General features: G+C 58.7%; 2 protein-coding genes across 3 annotated transcripts; both read right to left on the reverse strand.

The window, feature by feature from the left end:
* Positions 1 to 218: 218 nt before the first annotated feature.
* AP1S1 (adaptor related protein complex 1 subunit sigma 1) lies at positions 219 to 7,785 on the reverse strand. 2 transcript variants are annotated; one of them, XM_053933164.1, is made up of 5 exons: positions 7,582 to 7,785; positions 6,111 to 6,289; positions 4,271 to 4,379; positions 3,175 to 3,312; positions 219 to 720 (listed from the first exon to the last, which is right to left on the reverse strand). In XM_053933164.1, exons 1-5 carry the CDS (start codon positions 7,768 to 7,770, stop codon positions 673 to 675), a joined length of 663 nt encoding a protein of 220 aa, XP_053789139.1. In that variant the 5' UTR covers positions 7,771 to 7,785; the 3' UTR covers positions 219 to 672. The 2 variants fall into 2 exon arrangements, with proteins under 2 accessions (XP_053789139.1, XP_053789140.1); XM_053933165.1 differs by having other exon boundaries at positions 6,111 to 6,266; positions 7,582 to 7,693.
* Positions 7,786 to 8,859: 1,074 nt separating this feature from the next.
* SERPINE1 (serpin family E member 1) lies at positions 8,860 to 17,355 on the reverse strand. Its single transcript, XM_053933152.1, has 9 exons — positions 17,147 to 17,355; positions 16,609 to 16,871; positions 15,543 to 15,773; positions 13,476 to 13,670; positions 11,575 to 11,773; positions 10,804 to 10,904; positions 10,062 to 10,148; positions 9,454 to 9,537; positions 8,860 to 9,004 (listed from the first exon to the last, which is right to left on the reverse strand). The coding sequence occupies exons 2-9, from the start codon at positions 16,868 to 16,870 to the stop codon at positions 8,967 to 8,969; spliced, it is 1,197 nt and encodes a 398-aa protein (XP_053789127.1). The 5' UTR covers position 16,871; positions 17,147 to 17,355; the 3' UTR covers positions 8,860 to 8,966.
* Between the last annotated feature and the right edge of the window lie 2,684 nt (positions 17,356 to 20,039).

Consider the following 20,039-nt stretch of genomic DNA (forward strand, 5'->3'; position numbering starts at 1 on the left):
ATCCCAAAAAAGGGGTAAAATAAACCAAATAACAGAAAAAAAAACCACCAAAAAGAGAAAAAATAACCCCAAAAAAGGGCAAAATAAGCGCAGAGAATGGAAAATAAACCCCCCCAAAATGGAAAAAGAACCCCAAAAGTTGCAAAAACAACCCCAAAAAAAGACAAAATAACCCCAAAAAAAGATAAAAATAACCCAAAAAAATCACCAAGTTCAGGTCGAGTCTCCACAGATTTTATTCCAAATTTTTTTTTTTTTTGGGGGGGGGCGCCGTGATCCCAAGGGTCCCTAAAAATTTGGGGAGGGGTCCCCAAAAAATAATTAAAAGAATTTGGGGGGAGGGGGGGGGGAGAGGCACCTTCAATGGAATCTCCCCCAAAATTTTGGGGGGGGGGGGGAGCGGGAACCCCCAAATTGGGACCCCCCCGCCCCTTTCCCGTCCCCAAAATCGAGGTGAAGGCAGGGACCCCACCCCAAAAAAATTTGGGGACCCCCCCCCCCCCCCAAAAATGAGCCCCCACCCCCGCTTATAGATATATTTACAATTTGGGGGGGGCATAGGGGGTCTCCCCTCCCCCACCTCGGTCTTCTTCAGGCTGGGAGGGGGTCCCCAAAATTTGGGGGGGTCCCCAAAATTCGGGGTGGGGTCCCCAAAATTCGGGGTGGGGGGGGCTACGCCAGCCCCATTTCCTCCAGGACGCTCCGGGGGGATTCGTCCTCCTGTGGGGGGGGGGGAAAGAAGGGGTTAAATTTGGGGGGGGGGAAGGGGAGAGAACCCCAAAATTTGGGGGGGGGGGGGAAGGGGGGAGCCAACCCTAAAATTTGGGGTACAAAGGGGGGAGTGAACCCCAAAATTTGGGGGGGTAAAAGGGGGAGTGAACCCCAAAATTTGGGGGGGAAAAGGGGGAGTGAACCCCAAAATTTGGGGGGAAAAGGGGAGTGAATCCCAAAATTTGGGGGGGTAAAAGGGGGAGTGAACCCCAACATTTGGGGGGGAAAGGGGGGAGTGAACCCCAAAATTTGGGGGGGAAGGGGAGAGAACCCAAAATTTGGGGGGAAAGGGGGAGTGAACCCCAAAATTTGAGGGGGAAGGGGAGAGAACCCCAAAATTTGGGGGGAAAGGGGGAGTGAACCCAAATTTTTTGGGGGGGAAGGGGGAGTGAACCCCAAAATTTGGGGGGACAAAGCCCCAAAATCTGGGGGGTGCTGGGGGGGGGATCCACTGTCAAAATTTGGGGGGTTGAACCCCAAAATTTGGGTGGGTAAAGGGGAACTAAGTCCTAAAATCTGGGCGGAAAGGGGGGGAGCGACCCCCCAAATTTTGGGTGGGGGGAAGGGGGGGCACAAACCCCAAAATTTGGGGGGAAAGGGGGAGTGAACCCCAAAATTTGGGGGGTTCTAGGGGGGGGGACATTTGGGGACACTGGGGGGATGTCATGTGATGGGGGGGGTGACACTGGTGACGTCACGTGGAGGGGAGGGGACACTGGGGGACAATGGGGGGGGGTCACATCCTGGGGGGGGACATTGGGGGGGTGGCACAGGGGGTGGCACGGGGGGTGGCACCAAAGGTGACACAGGGCGTGGCACAGGAGGGGTGGCACGGGGCGTGGCACGGGGCGTGGCATGGGGGTGACACAGGGGGTGGCACAGGGGGTGGCACAGGGGGTGACACCAAAGGTGACACCGAAGGTGACACAGGGGGTGGCACGGGGGGTGGCACAGGGGAGGTGACACAGGAGGTGACAGAGGAGGTGACACAGAGGAGGTGACACAGAGGAGGTGACAGAGGAGGTGACACAGAGGAGGTGACACAGGAGGTGACACAGGGGAGGTGACAGGGGAGGTGACAGGGGAGGTGACAGGGGAGGTGACACAGGAGGTGACACAGGGGAGGTGACACAGAGGAGGTGACAGAGGAGGTGACACAGAGGAGGTGACACAGGAGGTGACACAGGGGAGGTGACACAGGGGAGGTGACAGAGGAGGTGACAGAGGAGGTGACAGGGGAGGTGACAGGGGAGGTGACACAGGGGGGGTGACAGGGGAGGTGACACAGGGGGGGTGACACAGGAGGTGACACCGGGGGAGGTGACACAGGGGAGGTGACACAGGGGAGGTGACAGGGGAGGTGACACAGGAGGTGACAGGGGAGGTGACAGAGGAGGTGACAGAGGAGGTGACAGGGGAGGTGACACAGGAGGTGACACAGGGGGGGTGACAGGGGAGGTGACACAGGGGAGGTGACACAGGGGGGGTGACACAGGAGGTGACACCGGGGGAGGTGACACAGGGGAGGTGACACAGGGGAGGTGACAGGGGAGGTGACACAGGAGGTGACAGGGGAGGTGACAGAGGAGGTGACACAGGAGGTGACAGGGGAGGTGACACAGGGGAGGTGACACAGGAGGTGACAGAGGAGGTGACAGAGGAGGTGACAGGGGAGGTGACACAGGGGAGGTGACACAGGAGGTGACAGAGGAGGTGACAGGGGAGGTGACAGGGGAGGTGACAGGGGAGGTGACACTGCAGCTGTGACTCATTTCCCTGCAGCGCCCGAGGGCCCCCCCAGCTCTGCAGCAAAACGGGGGGGGGCTGTCCCAGTTTGGGGGGGTCCAAACCAGTTTGGGGGGGCTACAGACCAGTTTGGGGAGGGTCCGTCCCAGTTTGGGGGGTCCATGTCCCCCTCCCCATGGATTTTTGGGGTCACCACAACCCCACGGATGATCCATGAAGGATTTTTGGGGCCACCACGGCCCTACAAGAACCTCCATGGATTTTTGGGGTCACCCAAACCCTTCTTGGTGGATTTTTGGGGTGTCCTGACCCTACAAGGTCCCCCCAGGATTTTGGGGTGTCCCCAACCCTTCCCGTTGGATTTTTGGGGGTTTTTGGGGTGTCCCCACCTCCTGCAGCAGCTCCCCGTGGATTTTGGGGTCACCACGACCCCACGGATGGTCCATGAAGGATTTTTGGGGTCACCACGACCCTACAAGAACCTCCATGGATTTTTGGGGTCACCACGACCCTACAAGAACCTCCATGGATTTTTGGGGTCACCACGGCCCTACAAGAACCTCCATGGATTTTTGGGGTCACCATGACCCTACAAGGTCCCCCATGGATTTTGGGGTGTCCCCAACCCTTCCCGTTGGATTTTTGGGGTGTCCCCACCTCCTGCAGCAGGTCCGCCTGCTCGATGGCCTTGAGGACGCTCTTCTTGGACGTGTCCTGGATCTCGCCGCCCATCACGAACTCGTCCAGGATGAAGTAGGCCTTCTCGAAGTTGAAGATGATGTCCAGCTCGCACACCTGCCCGGGAGGTCACCGCTCGCTTGGGGACACCCGGGGGACACCCCCAGTTCGGGGCCGCTCGGCTCGCGGGGGCCGAAGTGGCCGTCGGGGACGTCGGGTGGCTCCTGGTGGCACTTGGGGGGCTTCCTGGAGAACTTTGGGGTGGCCCAGGTGCTCCTGGGGGGCTCCTGAAGAACTTTGGGGTGGTCCTGGTGGCCTTGGGCTCTTCCTAGAGAACTTTGGGGTGGCCCAGGTGGCCCTGAGGGGCTCCTTGAGAACTTTGGGGTGGCCCTGGTGGCCTTGGGCTCTTCCTAGAGAACTTTGGGGTGGTCCTGGGGGACTTCTGGTGGCCCTGGGTGGCCTTGAGGGGCTTCTGGAGAACTTTGGGGTGGTCCTGGTGGTCCTAGGGGACTTCTGGTGGCCCTGATGGCCCTGAAGGGCTCCTGGAGAACTTTAGGGTGGCCCTGGTGGCCTTGGGCTCTTCCTAGAGAACTTTGGGGTGGCCCAGGTGGCCCTGAGGGCCTTCTGGAGAACTTTGGGGTGGCCCTGGTGGTCCTGGGGGACTTCTGGTGGCCTTGAGGGGCTCCTGGAGAACTTCTGGGGTGTCCCTGACGACCTTGAGATGTTTCTGGTGACCCTGAGGCGTCCCTGAGGTGTCCCTGATGTCCCTGAGGTGACCCCAGGATGACCCCAAGGTGTCCCTGGTGACCCCAGAGTGTCGTTGATGACCCCAAGGTGTCCCTGATGTCCCCGAGGTGTCCCTGATGACCCCAGGATGTCCCTGCTGTCCCTGAGGTGTCCCTAAGGTGACCCTGATGTCCTTGAGATGTTTCTGGTGACCCCAAGGTGTCCCTGATGACCCCAGGATGACCCCGAGGTGTCCCTGGTGACCCCAGGATGTCCCCAATGACCCCGAGGTGTCCCTGAAGACCCTGGGCTGTCCCCGCAGTGTCCCCCGGGCCGTGTCCCCACTCACGCTGCCGAAGTACTTGTCCAGCAGCTCCACGTAGCGGTGGATGAGCTCCAGCGTGATCAGCTCGTTGTCCTGGCCCTCGATGGCGCAGCAGAAGTAGAGGCTGGCGTACCTGGGGGACAACGTCGAGGTGGGGACGTCCCCACGGCCACCAAAACCCACCAGGGCCAAGGAGACCCCAGGTGTCACCACGGTCAAGCCAACCATGGTCGAGCCATTGTGGTCAACCCAACCACGGTCAACTCATCATGGTCAACCCAACGATGGTCAACCCAACCATGGTCAACTCATGAAGATCAACCCAACCATGGTCAACTCATGAAGATCAACCCAGCCATGGTCAACCCAATCATGGTCAAGCCAACCACGGCTGAGCCATTGTGGTCAACCCAACCACGGTCAACTCATCATGGTCAACCCAACGATGGTCGACCCCATCATGGTCAACCCAACCATGGTCAACCCATGAAGATCAACCCAACCATGGTCAAGCCAACCACGGCTGAGCCATTGTGGTCAACCCAACCACAGTCAACTCATCATGGTCAACCCAACCATGGTCAACTCATGAAGATCAACCCAACCATGGTCAACCCAACCATGGTCAACACATGAAGATCAACCCAGCCATGGTCTACCCAGCCATGGTCAACCCATGATGATCAACTCAACCATGATCAAACCAACCATGGTCAACCCAACCATGGTCAATTAATGAAGATCAACCCAACCATGGTCAACCCAACCATGGTCAACCCAACCATGGTCAATTAATGAAGATCAACCCAACCATGGTCAACCCAATCATGGTCAAGGCAGCCATGATCAACTGACCATGGTCAGCCTGTCATGGTCAGTCCAATGATGGTCAACTCATCATGGTCAACCCGTCATGGTCAACCCAACCATGGTCAAGCCAACCATGGTCAAGCCAACCATGATCGACTCATCATGGTCAACCCAACCATGATCAATCCATCACGGTCAACCCAACACAATCAACTCAACCATGGTGCACCCAACCACAGTCAACCCATCATGGTCAACCCGACCATGGTCAACCTCATCATGGTCAACCCAAGCATGGTCAACCCATCATTGTCAACCCAACTGTGGTCAACCCATCATGGTCAATATATCATGGTCAACCCAACCATGGTCAACACGATCTTGGCCAACCTATCATGGTCAACCCAAATATGGTCAACCCATCATGGTCAACCCATCATGGTCAACCCAACCGTGGTTAACACAATCATGGTCAACCTACCGTGGTCAACGCAAATATGGTCAACCCAACCACGGCCAAACCAACCATGGTCAATGCATCATGGTCAACCCAACCATGGTCAACTCATGAAGATCAACCCATCATGGCCAACCCAACCATGGCCAACCCAACCATGGCCAACCCATCATGGTCAACCCAACCACAGTCAACACAATCATGGTCAACCTATCATGGTTAACCCAAATATGGTCGACTCAACCATGGCCAACCCATCATGGTCAACCCAACCATGGTCAACACGATCATGGTCAACCTACCGTGGTCAACGCAAGTATGGTCAACCCAACCACGGCCAACCCAACCATGGTCAACCCAACCATGGTCAACCCAACCATGGTCAATCCATCATGGTCAACCCAACCACAGTCAACCCGGCCATTTTTGGGTTATAAAATTGCTTTTTTTTTTTTTTTTTGCCGCGAAAACCCTTTTTTTTTTTTTTTTTGGACACGAGGCCGCTTTTCCTCCAACTTTTTTGTTTTTTTTTTCGGCGACCAAAAGTAATTTTTTGGAATTTTTTTTTTTTTTGGGGGGGGGGGGGGGTGTTTTTACCTCTTGTAGACCACCTTGAGGTCCCTCCACTCGAGGAAACTGCACATTTTGGGTTTCCTGGCCAGCACCACCTGCATCAGCTCCCGCACCATCTTCTTCTTGTCCTTGTCGGCCGTGGCCAGGTACCACTTCTGCAGCCTCAGTTTCCCTTGGCGGCTGAACAGCAGCATGAACCGCATCTGGGGGGGCTGGGGGGGTCACTGGGGGGGACTGGGAGGGGCTTTGGGGGAATTTTTGGGAGTTTTGGGGGCGATTAAAGGGGGATTTTAGGGAGGTTTGGGGGATTTGGGGGAGTTTTTTGGGGGGATTTGGGAGGATTTGGGGGGATTTTGGGGAGGTTTGGGGGATTTGGGGGGATTTTGGGGTCACGGGGAGGGACTGGGAGGAACTGGGAAGGGGTTTGGGGGGATTTGGGGGCATTTCGGGGAGTTTTGGGGGGGATTTTTGGGAGTTTTAGGGTCACTGGGAGGGGGTCTGTGGGAGTTTGGGGGGTTTTGAGGGGATTTGGGGGGATTTGGGGGGGATTTGGGGCATTTGGAGGGATCGTGGGGGAGTTTGGGGGGATTTTGGGTCTGGGGATGGATTTTTGGGGTTTGGGGATGGATTTGGGGTCTGGGATGGATTTTGGGGGGAGTTTGGGGGGGATTTGGGGTTTGGGATGAATTGGGGTCGGGGAATGGATTTTTGGGGAACTTTGGGGGGATTTTGGGAGGATTTGGGGTCTGGGAATGGATTTTTGGGGATTGGGGATGGATTTGGGGTCTGGGAATGGATTTTTGGGGAATTTTGGGGGGATTTTGGGAGGATTTGGGGTCTGGAAATGGATTTTGGGGGGATTTTGGGAGGATTTGGGGTCTGGGAATGGATTTTGAGGGGATTTTGGGGGAATTTGGGGTCTGGGAATGGATTTTGGGGGAATTTTGGGGGGATTTTGGGAGGATTTGGGGTCTGGGAATGGATTTTGAGGGGATTTTGGGGGATTTTGGGAGGATTTGGGGTCTGGGAATGGATTTTGGGGGGATTTTGGGGGAATTTTGGGGGAATTTGGGGTCTGGGAATGGATTTTGGGGGAATTTTGGGGGAATTTTGGGGGAATTTGGGGTCTGGGAATGGATTTTGGGGGAATTTTGGGGGAATTTTGGGGGAATTTGGGGTCTGGGAATGGATTTTGGGGGAATTTTGGGGTTAGGCCCAGGTAAGGGAGGGGTCCCTCGGTGGGGGGGAGGGGCCTGCCGAGTCACGTGGTAACGGGAGGGATGACGTCACGTGGGAACGGACCCCGGGAGGGGCTCGGGGTCCTTTGCCCCCCACCCCCCACCCCCGTGGGAACCCGAGGTCACGCGGTCAGAGGTCAAAGGTCACACCCACCGAGGTCACGACCACCCCGCCCCTCCCCCCGCCCACTTCCCGCCCCACGTGACCGCCCCTCCCCGGCCACGTGACTGCCGCCCCCGCCGCGCCCCCCGCTCACCATGGCGCCGTGTCCCGGGGGAGGGGCCGCGGCGGACGCCGGGGCCGGGGGCCGGGGGGGGTCGGGGGGGGGTCCGGGAGGGGGTCCCGGAGGGGTCCCGGGGGTCGGGGGGGGTCGGACGGGGCCGCTCCGCGCCTCCGGCAGCGCCGCGCCGGGCCCGCCGCTTCCGGGTGTGACGTCACCGCGCATGCGCCGGGGCGCGGCGTGTCGCCGTGGCAACGGGGGAAAGGGGCGTGGTCTGGGGAAGAGGGTTCCCGCGGAGTGGGCGGGAGGTTTCCATAGCAACGGGGAGGAGGCGTGGCTTGTCGCCAAGGGAACGGGAGTGCGCTTCCCGCCAAGAGGGGCTTGTTGACGTGGTAACGGGGAAGGGGCGTGGTCTATCGCCGAGGGGCGGGGCGGTTGCCTCGGCAACGCGGCGCTGCTGGGTAACGGTTGCTATGGGGGCGTTGCTATGGCAACGGAGGGAGGAATTGGGGGGGAAAAAGGAGAATTTGGGGTCCTGGGGTTGGAGGTGACCATTGGGACAGGAGTGACCATAAACCCAGGACAGGAGTGACCACAGCCCCAGGACAGGAGTGACCACAGCGCCAGGACAGGAGTGACCACAGCGCCAGGACAGGAGTGACCACAGCGCCAGGACAGGAGTGACCACAGCGCCAGGACAGGAGTGACCACAGCGCCAGGACAGGAGTGACCACAGCGCCAGGACAGGAGTGACCACGGCCCCTGGACAGGAGTGACCACAGCGCCAGGACAGGAGTGACCACAGCGCCAGGACAGGAGTGACCACAGCCCCAGGACAGGAGTGACCACAGCGCCAGGACAGGAGTGACCACGGCCCCAGGACAGGAGTGACCACAGCCCCAGGACAGGAGTGACCACAGTGCCAGGACAGGAGTGACCACGGCCCCTGGACAGACTGACCCCACTGCCGGGTTTTGGGGTGACCCCCAATATATTAAACTCTCCCCAATAAATTACAGCTCCCCCCGACCCCCCGGGACCCCAATTTTGGGGCGTCCCCATTTTGGGGTGTCCCAATTTTGGGTTGTCCCCATTTTGGGGTGACCCCATTTTTGGGTATCTCCATTTTGGGGTGTCCCCATTTAGGAGTGTCGCAATTTCGGGGTGTCCCAATTTTGGGGTGCCCCCATTTTGGGGTCTCCTCAGTGTCGCCAGTTTGGGGTGTCCCAATTTTGGGCTATTCCAGTTTTGGGGTGTCCCCATTTCGGAGTGTCCCAGTTTTGGAGTGTCCTCATTTTGTGGTCTTCCCATTTTGGGGTGTCCCCAAATTTTGGGGTGTCCCCATTTTTGTGCTGCCCCCATTTTGGGGTGTCCCCAATTTTGGGGTGTCCCAATTTTTGGGGTGCCCCCCCCAGGGGCGCTCAGGGATCCGTCACCTGCCCCACGAAGAGGACGGCGCCTGTGGGGGGGGGGAGAGAGGGGTCAGGGGCACCCCCAGACCCAAATCTGTGGGGCAGAGACCCCAAAAATATCCCCAAATCCTCCAAAACCCCCAAAATCCTCCAAAACCCCCCAACCCCCCCAATTCCGCGATCCCCCAAATCCTCCTAAATCCCCCAAAACCTCCAAAATCCCCAAATCCCCCCCCCAAATCCTCTCAAATCCTCTGAAAATCCTCCTAAATTCCCTCAAATCCCCGAAATCCCCAAATCCCCCAAAATCCTCAAAACCCCCAGATCCCCCAAATCCTCCAAAATTCCCCAAATCCCCTAAAACCCCCAAATCCCCTGAACACCCCAAAACACCCCCAAATTTCCCCAAATCCCCCCAAATACTCAAAATCCCCCAAACCCCCGAAATCCCCCAAACCCCCCAAAATGCCCCAAAATCCCCCAAATCCCCCCAAACCTGTGGGGTGGTGCCGGATGAGGAAGAGGAAGGGTCGATCCAAGAGGATTTCGGGGGGGGCCATGCGGGAATAAACCACGGCAGCTGCGGGATGGGGGGGTCAGTGAGACCCCAAAAACCCCAAAATCTCCCCAAAATCCCCTCTAACCCCCAAAATCCCCCCCCAAATCCCTCAAAGCCCCTAAATCCTCCAAATCCCCCCAAACTCCCCAAAAACCCCCAAACCGCCAAACTCCCCAAAATCCCACAAAGCCCCCCAAAATCTCTCAAAACCCCAAATTCCCCGAAACCTCCCAAATCCATCCAAATCCTCCAAAACCCCCCAAAACGCCCAAACCCCCCCGGAAATCCCCCAAACCCCCAAAATCCCCCCAAAACCCCAAATCCCTCCGAACCCTCCAATATCCCCCAAACCCCCCCAAAAATCCCAAAAGCCAAAAATGCCCCAAATCTCCTCAAGATTCCCCAAACCCTCCAAAATCCCCCAACCCCCTCAAACATCCCAAATGCCCCAAAACGCCCCAAATGCCCCAAAATGCCCCCAAATGCCCCAAAATGCCCCCAAATGCCCCAAAATGCCCCAAAAAATGCCCCAAAATGCCCCAAACCTGAGGCTGAGGCCGCCTCGGTGCCGTTTTCGGCCACCTCCATCCGCACCTTCTGCAGGACCTGGCCCAGCACCAGGCGCTCCTCACCTGGGCAGGGGACACGGGGACATCGCTGGGGACGTTGGGGACATTGGGGACGTTGGGGACATTGGGGACGTTGGGGACATTGGGGACATTGGGGGGATTGGGGACATTGGGGATGTTGGGGACATCTGGGGACATCATTGGGGACATCATTGGGGACATCGGGGACATTGAGGGGATTGGGGACATTGGGGATGTTGGGGACATTGGGGACGTTTGGGACGTTGGAGAGGTTGGGGACCTCAATGAGGACATTTGGGGATGTTGAGGGGACATTGGGGACATCGGGGACATTTGGGGACATTGGGGACACTGGGGGTTGGGGACATCGGGGACATTAATGGGGACATTGGGGACGTTGGGGACCTCAATGAGGACTTTTGGGGACATTTGGGGACATTGGGGACACTGGGGACGTTGGGGACACTGGGGGGATATTGGGGGTGTTGGGGTCATTAAGGGGATGGGTGACGGGGGACATTGGGGACATTGGGGCAGACTGGGAACATTGGGGGTTGGGGACATTGGGGACATTGAGGGGATTGAGGGGTTTGGGGACATTTGGGGACATTTGGGGATTGGGGACGTTGGGGACATCAGGGATGTTGGGGACATTTGGGGACATCTGGGGACATTTGGGGACATTTGGGGACGTTACCTGACAGGGGGGAGAAGTCGGCGCTGTCGGGGTCGAAGAGGTCGAGGACCCCCAAGGCCTTGAGGGGACCCCGGAGGTCCCAGGAGGTCTCCAGGGAGAAGCTGGGGGGGGGGGCAGGGGTCACTTGGGGGGGTGGCAGTGTCCCCACGTGTCCCCACGTGTCCCCAAGTGACCCCTGGTGAACCCAAGTGACACCAAGTAACCCCAATGTCCCCAATCCCCCCAATTCCCCCCAATGTCCTCAATGTCCCCAATGTCCTCAATGTCCCCAATGTCCCCTCAATGTCCCCAATGTTCCCAATCCCCCCAATTCTCCCCAATTCCCCCCAATGTCCCCAGTGTTCCCCCAATGTCCCCCAATGTCCCCAATGTCCCCAATGTCCCCCCAATCCCCCCAATGTCCCCAATGTCCCCAATGTCCCCAATGTCCCCAATGTCCCCAATCTCCCCAATATCCCCCCAATGTCCCCAATCCCCCCAATGTCCCCAATCCCCCCGATGTCCCCAATGTCCCCCAATGTCCCCAATGTCCCCCAATGTCCCCAATGTCCCCAATGTCCCCCAATGTCCCCAATGTCCCCAATCCCCCCAATGTCCCCGATGTCCCCAATGTCCCCCAATGTCCCCAATGTCCTCAATGTCCCCAATGTCCCCAATGTCCCCAATGTCCCCCCAATGTCCCCAATCCCCCCAATCCCCCCAATGTCCCCCTGGCTGTCCCCAATGTCCCCAGTGTCCCCCTGGCTGTCCCCGCTGTCGCCGCTCTCTCACCGTGGCAGCACGAGCACGCGGGGGGCGGGGCGGAGCCGTGCCACCCAGCCGGTGACATTGGGGACATCGAGCAGCGGCAGCAGGGTGGCAGCGGGGACGTGGCGCTGCACGGGTGCCACCAGCAGCAGGGCCACCTCCCCCCCCGCGTAGGGGACCTCGGCCACCGTGAACGGGACCCCCTGCGGCGTCTCGAAGTCACCTGGGGGTGACATTGGGGGGGGGGGGGGGTCAGAGGGGACACAGGGGACAGCCAGGGGGACATTGGGGGGGGTCAGAGGGGACATTGGGGGTGGCATCCAGGGCGACACAAGAGATGACACGAGGTGACACAGGAGGTGACACAGGTGACAGGAAGTGACACAGGTGACACAGGTGCCGGGCGGTGCCCAGGTGTGCCAGGTGACACAGGAGGTGACACAGGTGACCCAGGTAACACAGGTGACAGGTGACACAGGTAGCACAGGTGACCCAGGTGACACAGGTGACACAGGTGACCCAGGTGACACACAGGTGACACAGGTGAGAGGTGACACAGGTGACACAGGTGACACACAGGTGACACAGGTGACAGGTGACACAGGTGACACACAGGTGACACACAGTGACACACAGGTGACACACAGGTGACACACAGGTGACACAGATGACATGAGGTGACACAGGTGACACCCAGGTGACACCCAGGTGACACCCAGGTAACACAGGTGACACAGGTGACACAGGTAACACAGGTAACACAGGTAACACAGGTGACCCAGGTGACACAGGTAACCCAGGTGACACAGGTGACACCCAGGTGACACCCAGGTGACACAGGTAACACAGGTAACACAGGTGACACACAGGTGACAGGTGACACAGGTAACACACAGGTGACACACAGGTGACCCAGGTGACACACAGGTGACACACAGGTGACCCAGGTGACACAGGTGACACAGGTGACACCCAGGTGACACAGGTAGCACAGGTGACACAGGTGACACACAGGTGACACAGGTGAGACACAGGTGACACAGGTAGCACAGGTGACACACAGGTGACCCAGGTGACCCAGGTGACCCAGGTAACACAGGTAACACAGGTGACCCAGGTGACACCCAGGTAACACAGGTGACACACAGGTGACCCAGGTGACACAGGTAACCCAGGTGACACAGGTGACACCCAGGTGACACCCAGGTGACACAGGTAACACAGGTAACACACAGGTGACACAGGTGACAGGTGACACAGGTGACACACAGGTGACACACAGTGACACACAGGTGACACACAGGTGACACACAGGTGACACAGATGACATGAGGTGACACAGGTGACACCCAGGTGACACCCAGGTGACACCCAGGTAACACAGGTGACACAGGTGACACAGGTAACACAGGTAACACAGGTAACACAGGTGACCCAGGTGACACAGGTAACCCAGGTGACACAGGTGACACACAGGTGACCCAGGTGACACACAGGTGACACACAGGTGACCCAGGTGACACAGGTGACACAGGTGACACCCAGGTGACACAGGTAGCACAGGTGACACAGGTGACACACAGGTGACACAGGTGAGACACAGGTGACACAGGTAGCACAGGTGACACACAGGTGACCCAGGTGACCCAGGTGACCCAGGTAACACAGGTAACACAGGTAACACAGGTGACCCAGGTGACACCCAGGTAACACAGGTGACACACAGGTGACCCAGGTGACACAGGTAACCCAGGTGACACAGGTGACACCCAGGTGACACCCAGGTGACACAGGTAACACAGGTAACACACAGGTGACACACAGGTAACACACAGGTGACCCAGATGACATGAGGTGACACACAGGTGACACCCAGGTGACACCCAGGTGACACCCAGGTGACACCCAGGCGGCACGGCGCTCACCGCAGCGGAAGCGCCCGGTCCGGGCCATCATGGGCACGGCGCCCGCGGTGCCGTCGGCGCGGCCGAAGGGCCGGGCGCGGGTGGCGCGCGCCGGGAACGGGACCCCCCAGGAGCCCCGGAAGAACTCGGCGCTGGCCACCAGCAGCCGAGCGCCGGGAGCCACCGCCCCGGGGGCCACCAGCCCGGCCACCAGCCCTGCGGGGACAAGGCGGGGGGGGTCACCGAGGGGTGCGGATCCCGAAAAAAATCCCGACGGTCCCAAAAAAAAAAAAAAAACCCCGCGATGATCCTAAAAAATGCGTTGATTGCCCAAAAATCCCATTGATACAAAAAAATCCCATTGATTACCCAAAAAAATCCCATTCATCCCAAAAAACCACATTGATCCGAAAAAATGCATTGATTGCCCAAAAATCCCAATGGTTGCCCAAAAATTCCCGTTGGTCCCAAAAAAACCCCATTGATTACCCAAAAAATCTCATTGATCCTAAAAAAACCCCATTGATTACCCAAAAAATCCCACTGATCCCAAAAAACCCCACTGATCTTAAAAAATGCGTTGATTGCCCAAAAATCCCATTGGTTGCCCAAAAATTCCCGTTGGTCCCAAAAAAAACCCCGCGATGATCCTAAAAAATGCATTGATTGCCCAAAAATCCTATTGGTTGCCCAAAAAATCCCGTTGGTCCCAAAAAAAACCCCACAATGATCCTAAAAAATGTGTTGATTGCCCAAAAATCCCATTGGTTGCCCAAAAAATCCCGTTGGTCCCAAAAAAAACCCATTGATTACCCAAAAAATCCCATTCATCCCAAAAAAACACATTGATCCTAAAAAAACCCCATTGATTACCCAAAAAATCCCACTGATCCCAAAAAACCCCACTGAACTTAAAAAATGCGTTGATTGCCCAAAAATCCCATTGGTTGCCCAAAAAACCACATTGATCCTAAAAACTGCATTGATTGCCCAAAAATCCCATTGATTGCCCAAAAAATCCCATTCATCCCAAAAAAACCCCATTGATTACCCAAAAAATCCCATTGATACAAAAAAATCCCATTGATTACCCAAAAAATCCCATTCATCCCAAAAAACCTCACTGATCCTAAAAAATGCATTGATTGCCCAAAAACCTCATTGGTTACCCAAAAAAATCCCATTGATCCCCAAAAACCCCATTGATCCTAAAAAAATCCCATTGATTTCCCAAGAAATCCCATTGATCCCAAAAAACTGCATTGATTCTAAAAAAACCTCATTGATCCCCCCAAAAACCCCATTGATCCTAAAAAAGGGGTCCCACACCCACCGCCCCCTCCCCAAAATGGGGTCCCGTGGTCCCGCACCCACCGCCCCCTCCCCAAAAAGGGATCCCGGGGGTCCCGCACCCCTCACCCGCTCCCCAAAAAGGGGTCCCAAACCCACCGCCCCCTCCCCAGAAAGGGGTCCCGGGGGTCCCGAACCCACCGCCCCCTCCCCAAAAAGGGGTCCCGGGGGTCCCGCACCCCTCACCCCCTCCCCAAAAAGGGGTCCCGGGGGTCCCAAACCCACCGCCCCCTCCCCAAAAAGGAGTCCCGGGGGTCCCGCACCCCTCACCCCCTCCCCAAAAATGGGTCCCACCGCCCCTTCCCCAAAAAGGGGTCCCGTGGTCCCGCACCCACCGCCCCCTCCCCAGAAAGGGATCCCGGGGGTCCCGCACCCCTCACCCGCTCCCCAAAAAGGGGTCCCAAACCCACCGCCCCCTCCCCAGAAAGGGGTCCCGGGGGTCCCGAACCCACCGCCCCCTCCCCAAAAAGGGATCCCGGGAGTCCCGCACCCCTCGCCCCTCCCCGAAAAGGGGTCCCAAACCCACCGCCCCCTCCCCAAAAAGGGGTCCCGGGGGTCCCAAACCCACTGACCCCCCCAAAGGGGTCCCACCGCCCCCTCCCCAAATCCCGGGGGTCCCGCACCCCTCACCCCCTCCCCAAAAAGGGGTCCCGGGGGTCCCGCACCCCGCGCCCCCTCACCAAAAAGGGGTCCCAAACCCACCGCCCCCTCCCCAGAAAGGGGTCCCGGGGGTCTCACCGCGGGTCCGCTCCCGGGCCCAGGCGTTGAGGACCCTCCTCGCCCCCTCCCCGCTGGCGAGATCCAGGCGGGCGAGGCTGCGGGGCCCCAGGGCTCGCACCAGCCGGGCCACGAAGCCGCGCCTCAGGGCCACCCCGCGGGCCACGAAGAGCCCCTGGGCCACCTCCAGCACGTGGCCGGGCCCCCGCAGCGCCCGGAGCAGCCCCCGCAGCTCGGCCGAGACCCCCGGGCCTGCGGGGAAACTGAGTCACGGAAGGGACGGGGACAGGGTGGGGGGTTGGGGGAGGGGGTTGGGGGAACGTGACAGCGCTGCCCGCGTGGGGACAGGGACGTCAGAGTGTCCCCAGTGGGGATGGGGGCCTCAAACCCCACCCCAATGGGGACAATGACCTCAGATCCCACCCCCTATGGGGACAAGGACCTCAAAACCCCACCCCCTATGGGGACAATGACCACAAATCCCACCCCCTATGGGGACAATGACCTCGAGGTGTCCCCAAATGGTGACAAGGACCTCAAAACCCACCCCCAGTGGGGACAGGGGCCTCAAACCCCACCCTTCATGGGGACAATGACCACAGATCCCACCCCCTATGGGGACAATGACCTCAAAACCCCCCTCCATGGGGACAATGACCTCGAGGTGTCCCCAGTGGGGACAATGACCTCAAAACCCCACCCCCTATGGGGACAATGACCACAAATCCCACCCCCTATGGGGACAATGTCCTCGAGGTGTCCCTATGGGGACAATGTCCTCAGAACTCCACCCCCCATGGGGACAGGGACACCGGAGTGTCCCAGTGGGGACAAGGACCTCAAATTCCCCCTCCATGGGGACAGGGACATCAAAGTGTCTCCAACGGGGACAGGGACCTCAAACCCCACCCCAATGGGGACAGTGACCACAGATCCCACCCCCTATGGGGACAATGACCTCGAGGTGTCCCCAGTGGGGACAATGACCTCAAACCCCACCCCAATGGGGACAATGACCTCAGATCCCACCCCCCGGTGGTGACAAGGACCCCGACGTGTCCCCTCCACGTCCCCCCGTCCCCCTCACCGTCGATGCTGAAGCCGGTGGCCGCCTCCAGCTGCTGCCGGCCCCTCCCGGCCGTGGCCACCTGCAGGGCCACCAGCACCGAGGTGGCCCCGAGGGGCGCGAACACGACGTTGGTGTCACCTCGGGCTGCCAGCGCCGCCCGGAACAGCCGCAGCCCAAAATCTGTCACCAGCTGGGCCACCCGGGCCGGTTCCGGTGTCCCTGAGCCCGCCAGGGCCACCAGGGCTACCAGGGCTACCAGGGCCACCGGGGTCAGCCGCATCCTGGAGGGACGTGGGGGTTACTGGGGACACTGGGGACACTGGGGCAGCCCCCTCCACCTCCCAGGGGACACCGGTGTCTGGGGGACACCGAGGTGACACTTGGGGTGGCACCAGGGGTGGGTCCAGTGCTGGTGTCACCCCCGGTCCCAGTCCTGATCCTAAACCCAGTCCTGGTGTCATCCCAGTCTTAATCCTGATCCTAATCCCAGTTTCCCGTCCCATCTCCAGTTCTGGTCCCAGTCCCAGTCCCAGTCCCAGTCCCGCTGCCCCCTCACCTCTCTCTGCTCTCGGTCCCGGTTCCGCTGTCCCAGAATCCGGTTTTGCTCCCAGTATCCCGGTCCCAATGTCCCGGTCCTGGTGTTTTAATCCCGGTTCCGATGTCCCGGTTCCGATGTCCCGGTTCTGATCCCGTTCCCGATGTCCCGGTTCTGATCCCGCTCCCGGTTCCGTTCCCGATGTCCAGGTCCCTGTCCCTGTGTCCCAATCCTGGTCCCGATGTCCCGTTCCCGTTCCCGATGTCCCAGTCCCGGTCTGGTTCCCAATGTCCCGGTTCTGCTCCCGTTCCCGATGTCCCGGTCCCGATGTCCCGGTCCCAATGTCCCGGTTCTGATCCCGTTTCCGATGTCCCGGTTCTGATCCCGCTCCCGGTTCCGTTCCCGATGTCCCAGTCCCGGTCCCAATGTCCCGGTCCCGATGTCCCAGTCCTGATCCCGTTCCCGGTCCCGGTCCCTGTGTCCCGGTTCTGATCCCGTTTCCGATGTCCCGGTTCTGATCCCGTTCCCGGTTCCGTTCCCGGTTCCGTTCCCGATGTCCCGGTCCCGGTCCCGGTCCCTGTGTCCCGGTTCTGATCCCGTTTCCGATGTCCCGGTTCTGATCCCGTTCCCGGTTCCGTTCCCGATGTCCCGGTCCCGGTCCCGGTCCCGTCTCTGGAGCCGCCTCCGGCCCCGACGGCGCCTTTAAAGGGCGGGGCGGGGGCGGGGGGGACAAAGGGAGGGGGGGGGGATTTCCACTGGTGTCCCCCCATGACGTCACCGCGCGTGTCCCTTCCCCTGACCCCTCTGTGACCCCCCCCCGGGTGTCACCCGTGACCCCTCTGTGACCCCCGTGTCCCCCCCCCGTGTCCCTTTCCGTGTCCCCTGTGACCCCCCCCCCATGTCCCCCCCATGTCCCCATCGTGTCCCCAGGGTCCTCCCATGTCCCCCCGTGTCCCCTGCGACCCCCGTGTCCCCCCGGTGTCCCCGTGACCCCCCCCCCCACGCCCCCCCAATGTCCCCTGGGTGTCCCCCCCCACTTCGCTGTCACCCCAGGGTGATGCCAGGACCCCCCCCATGTCCCCAGTGACCCCTGTGACCTTTGTGTCCCCCCCATGTCCCCTGTGACCCCCCCACATCCCCTGTGTCCCCCCCCATGTCCCCAGTGACCCCTGTGACCTTTGTGTCCCCCCCACATCCCCTGTGTCCCCCCCATGTCCCCCCCCATGTCCCCCTGTGTCCCCCCCATGTCCCCTGTGTCCCCCCATGTCCCCAGTGACCCCTGTGACCTTTGTGTCCCCCCCATGTCCCCTGTGACCCCCCATGTCCCCTGGGTGCCCCCCATGTCCCCCGTGACCCCTGTGACCTTTGTGTCCCCCCCGATGTCCCCTGTGTCCCCCCCCATGTCCCCCCCGATGTCCCCTGTGTCCCCCCCCCGCGCTGTCACCCCGGGGTGACGCCAGGGCCCCTTCCTGCGGGGTGACGCGGTGGCAGCCGCGGTGACACCGGGGACACAGGGCTGGGGGGAGGGGAACTGGGGGTGTCCCGACCTCCCTTTGGGGTCAGGGGTCTGTCCCAGTGCCCCACAGACCCCAGAGACCCCCCCATAGACCCCATAGACCCCATAAACACCCTACAGACCCCATAGACCCCATAAACACCCTACAGGCCCCAGAGACCCCATAGACCCCATAAACACCCCATAGACCCCATAGACCCCATAAACACCCCATAGACCCCATAGACCCCATAAACACCCCATAGACCCCATAGACCCCATAAACACCCCATAGACCCCATAGACCCCATAAACACCCCCCAGTGCCCCAGACCCCTAGACCCCCATAGACCCCATAGACCCCATAGATCCCATAGACCCCATCCACCCCATAGATCCCATAAACATCCCCAGTGCCCCACAGACCCTATAGATCCCATAGATTCCCTATAGACCCCATAGACCCCCACAGACCCCATAGACCCCCCCATAGACCCCATAGACCCCATAGATCCCCATAGACCCCCCTATAGACCCCATAACCCCCCTATAAACCCCTACAGACCCCATAGCGCCCCTATAGACCCCCACAGACCCCATAGACCCCCCTATAGACCCCATAGACTCCCTATATCCCCCTATAGACCCCATAGCCCCCCGGAGAACCCCATAAATCCCCCCCAAAGCCCCCAGTCCCAAACCCCTCTGAAAAAAAAAAAAAAAATCCCCATTTTTTCTTTTTTTTCTTCCTTTTTTTTTCATTCATTTCCCCCCTTTTATTCCATTTTATTCCTTTTTATTTTTCCTTCCCCCCTCTTTTTTCTCCCCTTTCCCCCCATTTCCCCCCTTTTTATCCCTTTGTTCCCCATTTTTTCCATTTTTTTCCTTTTTTCCCCCGTTTTTATTCCTTTTTGTCCCTTTTCCCCTCCCTTTTTTATTTCCTTTTTCCCCTTTTTTTCTTTTATTCCTTTCTATTTTTCCTTTTTTTCTTCCTTTTTCACCCTTTTCCCCATTTTTCCTTTTTTTTTCATTATTTACATTTTTTCCTTTTCCCCTTTTTTATTCCTTTTCCTCCCTTTTCTAAATCCCTTTTTTATTCCATTTTTTCCTTTTTTCCCCGCTTTTATTCCTTTTTTCACCTCTTTTTGTAATTTTTTCACTTTTTTCATTTTTTTTCCTTTTTTTTTCCCTTTTATTCCTTTTTTCCTCCGTTTTATTCTTTTTTTTTTTTTCCTCCGGCGCCTTTTTTTGCCCAAACTTGGCCAGACTTGCCTCATTGTGGGGGCGCGGGAGAGGAGTCAAAGGACAGGAATTTCCTCAGGAACCCAAAATCGCCGCTTTTCCACCCAAAATAGGAGAATTCTTCATTGTGGGGGTGGGGGACGCGTCTGGTCACGTTCAGCCACGCGTGTGACACGG

This window comes from Vidua chalybeata (genome assembly GCF_026979565.1).
Source record: "Vidua chalybeata isolate OUT-0048 chromosome 36 unlocalized genomic scaffold, bVidCha1 merged haplotype SUPER_36_unloc_1, whole genome shotgun sequence".
Lineage (NCBI taxonomy): Eukaryota > Metazoa > Chordata > Aves > Passeriformes > Viduidae > Vidua > Vidua chalybeata.